This window comes from Neomonachus schauinslandi, chromosome 14 (assembly GCF_002201575.2).
Source record: "Neomonachus schauinslandi chromosome 14, ASM220157v2, whole genome shotgun sequence".
Taxonomy (NCBI): Eukaryota; Metazoa; Chordata; class Mammalia; order Carnivora; family Phocidae; genus Neomonachus; species Neomonachus schauinslandi.
Window position 1 is genome coordinate 75,920,527 of NC_058416.1, and position 9,374 is coordinate 75,929,900.

The 9,374-nt window shown below is 49.1% G+C and overlaps 1 protein-coding gene across 5 annotated transcripts in view; it reads left to right on the forward strand.

Annotated features, from left to right (window-relative positions):
- C14H12orf43 (chromosome 14 C12orf43 homolog) overlaps nt 1-9,358 on the forward strand; it is an 11,188-nt gene extending 1,830 nt beyond the window's left edge. The window contains exons 2-6 of one of the 5 annotated variants that reach the window (XM_021703529.1): nt 4,133-4,175; nt 4,359-4,457; nt 7,161-7,234; nt 7,831-7,921; nt 8,407-9,358. In XM_021703529.1, coding sequence (XP_021559204.1) covers nt 4,133-4,175; nt 4,359-4,457; nt 7,161-7,234; nt 7,831-7,921; nt 8,407-8,761 — 662 coding nt within the window. In that variant the 3' untranslated portion in view covers nt 8,762-9,358. The remainder of the gene's footprint in view (nt 1-4,132; nt 4,176-4,358; nt 4,458-7,160; nt 7,235-7,830; nt 7,922-8,406) is intronic. The other 4 variants (XM_044921129.1, XM_044921131.1, XM_044921132.1 and 1 more) reach the window with 4 other exon arrangements.
- The last annotated feature ends 16 nt before the right edge of the window (nt 9,359-9,374 follow it).

The following is a 9,374-nucleotide window of genomic DNA, read 5'->3' on the forward strand; positions in this document are numbered from 1 at the left end:
TTTATTTATTTATTTATTTATTTATTTATTTATTTATTTATTTATTTTACTATTAATGATAACTGGATTTCTGTATCATTGGCTTTCTTTGTAATCATATGTGTTGTGTTTCATGCATTTCAAACATTGTTCTGAGGAGGGATCCAGGCTTTACCAGACTGCCAAAGCAGGCCATAGCAAAGCAAGGTTAAGAACCCCCGCTTTTGTTTAAAAGGACTTACAAGCCCTTTGGTAATTCATTCCCTGCCCACCTCTACCTTCCTGCTGTCCTGCCACATTGCATTTCCCATAGGTAGACTCCAAATTATATCACCTCATCCCTGGACACCATAACTCAGCAGTTTTCTCTTCAGGTTCTACATACAGGTCTGCCTTTCCAACTCCATCACTCAACTAGCAATGAGAATTTGGGCAAGGCACTTGTAGGGTTAATGGTAGTCCCACCTCCCCTCCCCAAGGTTGAGAAATAACCGAGGTGATACATCTACAATGCTTGGCACATATTAAAGGCCCAATAAGTGGCAGTAGTCATGTGATTATTCTCTCTACATAGACTACTTTCTCTCTCCTGCTTAACTCCTGCTTGCCCTTTGATACAGCTGAGATACCACCTCTTCAGAAAAGCTGGTTACATGTCTTCACAGTGTCACCATCATACCTTGTGCGATTCCCTTCATAGATGGTGCTTCCTTTTTCCCTGCGATTGCTGCTTGTCTTTTTTCCTTTCATCCCTGCATCCCTAGGACTTGTCAGGGAGTTAATCCTGGCCTGACTTGCTCCACAAATATTTTAGTGAGAGATTACGTAGTGTGAACTTAACGAAGACTGGGATCTGGCCTGTCTCTTCACCATGGTATCCCCACGGCCTAGCACCTAAGGAAAATAGTTCTTAATGAACTTGCCAGAAAGGCACTTCTCTGATGAGTGAGGGACTGAGACTCCAACCAGACTTCGGTCCAGTTGCTTCTGCCTTGACAGAATGGATTTCTCTGTGGCAATAAAGGGAGGACTTGATATGAAGTGCCAGCTCTGAAGCTGGCCCCAGACAAGTAAAATAATTTCTGAGAGCCACAATTTCCTCATGTGTAAAACGCCTGAGTCCTAGGATTGTCGTGAGTCTCAAACATGAACAGCTTTGACCAACAAAAGAGATGCACGTGGGAGAAGTGGCATCCAAGATAGCAGCTTTGCCACTCATTGTTTTTGTGAAATCGTAAACCTTCTGCTGACCAAAGTAGACGTAGCTGCTGATAATCAGCCCTCTTACTTATTGAGCACCTTCTGTGTGCCAGGAAAAATACTGAACACTTGACATACATTCTTGGGCTTCTCCCTCTGCCCTCTTCCCTCTCATGCTCTCTGTCTCTCATTCTCTCTCTCTCTCTCAAATAAATAAATAAAATCTTTAAAAAATAAAATAAAAAAAAAAGATTTTATTTATTTATTTGACAGAGAGGCAGTGAGAGAGGGAACACAAGCAGGGGGAGTGGGAGAAGGAGAAGCAGGCTTCCCACTGAGCAGGGAGCCCGATGCGGGGCTCGATCCCAGGACCCTGGGATCATGACCTGAGCCGAAGGCAGACGCTTAATGACTAAGCCACCCAGGCGCCCCTTCTTGGGTCATTCTAATAGTAATAGCCACCATGAGTTCAGCGTTTACTGTGTGTCCGTTTTTTTTTTTTTTTTTCATTTATTTATTTGAGAGGGAGAAGCAAACTTCCCACTGAGCAGAGAGCCCGATGTGGGGTTTGATCCCAGGACCCCGAGATCATGACCCAAGCTGAAGGCAGACACTTAACCAACTGAGCCACCCAGGCGCCCCTGTGTGCCCTGTTCTAAACACTTCGTATTTGTTGTCTAGTTTAATTTTTCCAGCAGTACCATTCCAGCAATTATTAGCCGCATTTTACAAATGAGAATGTGGATGCTCAGAAAGGTCATCCAGCTTGTAGGTAGCAGAGTCAGGCATAAATCCAGGTCTTTCTGACTCTAAGCCCATGCCGTTAACTGCTGTTCTGCCACTCACTCCCTGCCACAGGCAAGTGCCTTTTGTGGGCAAAACTCCCATCCTTTGGTCCATGACCATGTGGAAATGTAGGTCACTATATTATTAAGTGTTTTTTTTTTTTTTTGAGAGAGAGAGTATGTGCACGCGAGTTGGTGGGGGTGCAGAGGGAGAAAGAATCTTAAGCAGGCTCTACGCCCAGTGCAGAGCCTGATGCCGGGCTCCATCTCACAACGCTGAGATTGTGACTTGAGCTGAAATCAAGAGTTGGACGCTTAACTGCCTGAGCCACCCAGGTACCCCATAAGTGACTATATTATTAAGGTAACCCCTGATACAGCTCTTTAATCTGGTAATGAGGAACCGATCACCCACACCTCAAACCACTTATATTTTAGGGCAACATACACTTTGAATGCCCTATGCAACATTTCTTTCACACCAAGGGACTACGCCAAGAGCTGGAGATGTAAAGATAACAAGAGGCAGACCATGTGCTCCAGCCGCTTACAAATCCAGGGAGGAGATAAACCTGCAGACAAAGTGTCCAAAACTGTAAACCTTCACTGTGTCCTCACAGTAACTCTGGGAAGTTGGTGGTCTTATCCCCATTTTATAGATGACAAAAACAAAGGCTTGGGGAGGTAAAATGACTTGCCCAGAGGCACAGTGGAAGAACCAGAACTGAACCCTGTCTTCTGGGGTCTGGGGCCTCATACTGTTGCTGTTCCGAGACATTATGTCACTGCCCTGGCTGTGTAGTCATGATGGAGGAAGTACTCCTCCTCCTTGTGACTGTGTGCTCAGAAGAAAGAACGGGGTCCATCCCAGGCTTCCAGGTTCCCCAACTACAGGAGCACTGGGCACTTTGTATTGTGTGCTGTGCCCCAGAGCACATTTTGACACAGACCACAACATGAACTGCGTGCTCTGGAGTCATTCAAGACCATGAGGCCCTGCTTGGGGCCCAGATTTACCAAGTAATCATTTTGTCCAATTGGTTCCCTCAATACACAAGTGCATTTTGTCCCATTACTCAGGTCAAAGACCTGAGAAGCATCTTTCATTCATCTCTCACACCATCCATCTGGTCCATCAGCAAAATCCTGCTGACTGCTTCAAAATACATGCATCCAGAGCCCTGCCACTTGTCATCGTCTCCATGATTGCCGAGGCCCCCTCCTTCTGCCATTGCCGCACTATGGTTTGTGTCCACGACACAGCCAGAGACATGCTGGAAAATCCCAAGTCCATTTATGTCCCTCCTCTGTGCAGAATCCTCCACTGTCTCCTCGCCTCCCTCAAGGCCCAGGTCCTTATATTGGCCCACCAGGCCCTTCCTGATCCCATGAGGTCCCCATTTCTGCTGCTCCCCCAACTCACTGGGCTGCAGCTACACCAGCCTCCTGGCTGGTTCTAAACTTCTGCCTCAGGGCCTTTGCAGGTGTTCTTCCCTCTACCTGGAAGATTCTTCCCCAGGTATGCGCTTGACTCCCTCCCTCCCCTCTCTGAAATCTCTGTTCACATGTGACCTATCAGTGAATTCCTCCCTGTCCACCTTTATAAAATGATCCCCCATTTAGTCCCTCCCCTACATCCTTCCCCTGCTTTATTTTTTCCCTGTGTATTTATCTAATTTTATATTTTAATTGTGTAGTTTTTGTCATCCATATCCACCAACTAGAATGGAAGCTCCATGAGGGCTGGGATCTATATCTAAATTGTTCAGCAACTGGACCACCACCTGGGTAGTATTAGAGCTTCAGGATTTGGTTGAGTGAATGACCACCAGGCCCTTAGCACACAGGCAGGCACATAGTAGGTGTGCAGTCAACACTGGAATCAAATACACTTAGACTTTCTTGTTCAGCGTGGTGGTTAAGAGGGGGCTCTGGAGCCAGATGACTTGGGTCTTGCCCCAACTCTGTCACTTACTAGCTGTGTGACTCTGGCCAAGTTAGTTTACATCTCCTTGCCTCAGCTTCCTCTTTTGCAAAATCATCAAAAACTCCTTTAACAGGGTTGTTGGGAGCATTCCGTGTGTTAACACGTGTAAATCACGTCCGACGCCCAACGGACGTTGTTAACATTTCCTTTATAAATGCCTCAATTTTCCTTATTTCTACAGATGCCAGAAATAATCAGCGGCCAGCCACCCAGCCGAGCCTCAGGTACTGTGCATGTTGGGTTCAAATTTAATCCACCCTTGTAACAAATAGTGATCCCCTGCCATGTGCCAGACACGAGGTTAGACCCTGGAATGTCAGGGTGAACGAGCCCACAGAGTCCCTGCCCTCATGGAGGGGGCAGCTGCTGAGCTGGCGGGAAGTGAGGTGCTTTTGTGTGTGTTGTAGGCATAAAGTGGATGAACATGAACAAGATGGCAATGAACTTCAGACCACCCCCGAATTCCGAGCTCACGTAGCCAAGAAACTGGGAGCCCTGCTGGACAGGTAACCAAAGATATACTTTCTCTTCTCCTACCTCCTTTAATACAAACAGGGATGGCTCACATCAGCTGGGAGCTCAAGGTGTGCAAGCAGGCACTGGCAAGCACGTGGCATATGTCCCCTCATGGCATTTGTAACCAGCCCACCATCCAGGTGCTATCTTTGTCCTTATTCTGTAGATGAGGAAACGGGCTCTCTGGGAGAAGGATCGTTTGCTCGAAGCCACAGGGTGTAAGGAGCAAGGCTGGGACTCAAACCCAAGTGTGTTTGGCCCTAAAGGCCACACTCTTAACTACTGCATTATCCTGCTACCATGAAAATAAGAGGAACCCAAGAAGCAAGAGCTCATTCCCACCACAAGAAGGCTAGAGACAGCCAAAACTACTATTTTGGGGGTACTTTCTTTATGCCCAGTGCCTTACTGGTTCTTTTTCTTGCATTTGAGAATGTAATTTGTACAGATCCCGGTCGGCATTCCTCAAGTAGGCGCCAAGTCCAAAGCATGGCTCTCAAAAGAAGGGGTCCAACAGCTAAGAAGTTGGGAAACACTGCAATCTATATACCCCCTTGTGCCCTTGGAGACTTAGATTCAGAACAGTATATTCAAGGCTTTGAGAATCCTGCAGTCAGGAGACCTGTGTGGTTTTGCTTGGCCCGGCAGTTTCCAAACTCATTTGGCCACAGTGGCTTTGTTTCAGGGAAGACTGATCAGTGTAGCCTGGAACACATTTCAGGATACGCTGGTCTAGATCTATTCCTGATTGGCAGAGCCCCACCAGCTTTTGAAAGGGAGATGAAGATGTTCAGGCCATAGTCCTTCAATTTATCAAAAAGAGAAACGTGTCCTCCCAAAGTATAAGCCAGCTGCACTCTGAGACAGAATGTTGGGCCAGACCTTCGAAGCCTGAGTCATCACAGCCTCAGTACCAGTCCAGCTCGCGAATGTGGTAAACATGCATTTCAACACGTGGGAGCAGTTTGTCTTCATGACCCTTTGGCTCCAGGGTGAACAAGGCCTGGCGGCATTGCAGATCCACATTGGACGTTTCCCCAGGTGGAAATCCTGCAGGATACAGGTCAACCACGGTCAGCATATTCCCCGTGGTGTTTCTGTGTTTCTCTGAAAAGAGACTTAAATGATACTCTAGTTGGTTCCTTGTGTTAGATCAAGGTTTCTCAGCTTTGGCACTCCTGACATTTTGGTCTGGATCTTTCCTGTTTGTGGGGAGCCACGCTGTGCATTGTAAAACAGTGAGCATCCCTGGCCTCTACCCACAACATCCTAATAGCGATCTACCCCCCCCCCCGCCACCAACCACCACCACCACCAGTCGTGACAACCAAAAATGTCTGCAGACATTGCCTGATGTCCCCTGCAGACCAACGTTGAACCACTGTGTCAGATACTCAGGTTGGAGTTAGGCCCCTGGGCAGCAGAGGCTCTGTGCCCTGTCCCTGCTTTCCTGCACAGCGCTCTAGGGGATGCCTTTGGCATGTAGGGAAGGCAGTTAGGAGAATGCACCCAGTGCGCTGCTGTGTTTGCTGCCAGGACATTGTGGGAGCGTTGTTCTCTGCAGTGCATGGTGACTTCATCAGCATTCACCAGAGAGATGCTTCCTGATCTCAGTACTTCTCGCTGCTCAGCTTGATGGCAGTAACCATCTTCATCATCATCATAGCTGCCATTTATTGAGCACCTGCTTGTGGCCAAGCTCTATGCTAAGTAAGTGCTTGATACCCACTATGTCATTTCATCCCATAACAATTCTAAAACATAGGGCTACTATTCTCGGTGTGCAGGTGAGTAACAGGCTCAGAGAGATGAAGTCTCTTGCCAAAGGGGACACCGCAAGGAAGTGACGAAGCCAGGATTCAAAGCCAGGTCTCTGAAGTGTAAATAAAGTCAGTGGGTTATATCAATGTCTGTTTCCTGGTTGTGATCCTGGACTCTAGTTATGCACATGTTACCGTAGGGAGGAAAGGGAAGGGTATATGGGATCTCTGTTTTATTTCTTACAGCTGCATGTCAACCCATAATTACTCAAATTTTTAAAAAATTAAAATTAAGAAAATAAACAAAAAATAGGTCTGCCCTGCTGTAGAAGCTGACCTCTGAACCAGTTCTCCAGATTGGTCTTAGTTCCCTTTTCATGCTTGCTGCCAGGACACTCAAAGCAAACCATGTGACCTCTCTCCAGCAATTTCTGTCCCTCCTAGCCTATTTTCTCTTTGTTCTATTTGAAATTGCATTCTTTTTTTTTTGTTAACATTTTATTTATTTATTTATTTGACAGAGAGAAAGACGAGAGAGGGAACACAAGCAGGGGGAGTGGGAGAGGGAGAAGCAGGCTTCCCGCTGAGCAAGGAGCCCGGTGCGGGGCTCAATCCCAGGACCCTGGGATCATGACCTGAGCCGAAGGCAGATGCTTAATGACTGAGTCACCCAGGCACCCCATGCATTCATTTTCTTGTACTGTTGGTATCTTTAAAACTTGTTCAACACTTTCTGGAATAAAGTGGGGTTCGAACAAGGAAGTGTTGCCATTCGCGCCGACAGGGGCCATTTAGCATGTTATGGCTATAGGCGTTACCATCCTTACTCGGGCACATGCCCCTGTCCCCTCCACTTAAAAAAAAAAAAAGTTTTAACTTTTTTCTTTTTACCCCAAAATCTCATCCTAAATCAACCATTTCCTCCTTCCGTAGCTCAATTACCATCTCAGAAGTTGTGAAGGAGCCGGCAAAGGCCGAGGTACAGAAAGTCCCTGCAGAGGATGATGGTGAGCAGTCATACTATTATGTTAATGCCAGGTGTTGTTTCACGACACACCTGATGTGTGTCTGGGTGGCAGACAGCGCTTCGGTACACTCTCTGATCCACACAGCCCTCTCTGAGGCAGGCATCGTGGTGATGATACCCCCGTCTACAGGGGGAGCCGTAGGGGGAAGCTGAGGCTCTGAGAAATGAAGTCTCTCGCCTGAAGTACCTTTGTGTGTGGGAGCCGGAGGGGGGCTGTCTCACTGCCGCACTCCCCAGCCGTCCCCGGGGGAGCCTGTCTGCCCCGTGCCCAGCCCACTTGCTACTGTGGAAGCTGCCTGACGCAGAAGGTTCACCTGCTGCCTTCCGGTTCCTCTTAGGGCTTGCTGCCCTCATGGGGCAGCTGGCGTCCCCTCAGGTACCCTGTCCCCTGGCTCCGGCAGGCATCACGTGTGCCTCTCGACACACAAGACATCTTTTTGTAATCAGCTAACCACTAGTGATTCCTGGGTCTTCCCCTCTACGTGGAGCTCCTTGAGGGCAGGGGCAGGGCCACCTTGGTGCCTGGGAGGAGGGGCCGGCCCCTGGTATTGCTGACTCTGGCCCTTTGGATTTCAGGCTTCCGCCTCTTCTTCACTTCCGTCCCTGGAGGCTCCGAGAAGAAAGCTGCTCCCCAGCCTGGCCGAAAGCGATTACCTTCGGGCTCCAGGTGAGGTGTCCCACCCTCTCCTCGCGTTCCCTCCTTTTTGCCCATTGTGTTTGCCAGTCCCCTGGAATAGCCGAGCAGAATCTGATCAGATCCAGGCCAAGGAGGAGCCCTGTCAGGTAGCTCGAGAAATGGTGCCCTCAGTGGGAGGGAGAAAAGGTTCTGTTGGGCGTTGCCTTTGGATTTTTACTGCTTCTTGAGCACCATCTTGTGCCAGATACCTCACTCCTGGGGCATCCCTGTGAGGCCTGGGCTCTGTTAAGATCCCCGTTTCGTAAACGAAGACACTGAGGGTCAGAGAGGTGAAGTCACTTAATGAGGTCACACAGCTGGGAAGCAGAGAAGCCGGGGTTGGAACCTGGCTGGCCTCACTCCCAAGCCGGAGCCCTCTAGCCGCCTCCCACTGCGACCTCTTCCCTGTGGCTGAGACCGAGGGTGGTGAGAGGCGGTTTCGGGCCCCATGGCCACTCGGTGCCCTCCCCTTGCAGCAGTGAGGACAGCGAGGAGGAGTGGCAGCGGTGCCGGGAGGCAGCGGTGTCGGCCTCCGACATCCTCCAGCAGTCTGCCATCCACGGCCCTATCAGAGTGGACGGAGAGGCAAAGAAGAAGAAAAAGAAGTTGAGAAAGAAAGCCAAGAAGGAGACCAGCACTGACTTGGTCGCCGCCACCACCACCACAAGCGGGACCGCAGTTGGGAAGCCGGAAAAGCAGTCACCCCAGCTCAATGGAGACCACGCATCACTTGGGACCAAAAAGAAGAGAAGGAAGAAAAAAGCCAGGAAGGCCAATGAGGCTTCCCCATTCCCACCAACAAAGAGTGCAGTGGCCATGCCTGCCAATTGATCCCTGCCCACGGGCACAAGGCTCAGCTAGTCCTGAGGACAAGGTGCCTGCCAGGGACAAGGCATTTCCAAGCCCCGCCTCCCTCTCCAAGTTCAAGGACTTGGCTGGCAAGTCCATACTTGGCCCATGATTGGGGCTTGCCCACGGGTCAGGACAAAACGGCTGTAGGATGAGAAGACTAATCAAGGCCTGCCCATCTGGGCTCCCACTGGGGGCTGGGGCAGATCTGTGGTACCAGCACATTCCATGGCCTCAGGAAAAAGGAGCCATCCAGTTATTCAAGACTATTGATCAAGTGGTAAAGCTTCTGTCTTCCCAGGACTGAGGAGAGCGAGTGAAGGGAGAGCTTTTCCTCCCCTCCACCTTCTCAACCTGGTGTGGGAGACAACCTTAAGAAATTGAGGGAAGGAATTGGCCCAGAAGGAGTTTTGTACTTCTGTCTCCAGGCTGCACAGACTTGATGTAACCTTGTCTGAAAAAGGAGAGAGATTTTATCCCCCCCGGGTTTCCAGAATTTTTTTTCTCCACATTTGTGAATATACCATGCACGATCATGTCTCTGAGCCAACCAGATTATTGAAAATAAATTGTCGAGAGACCCCAAACTTAACAA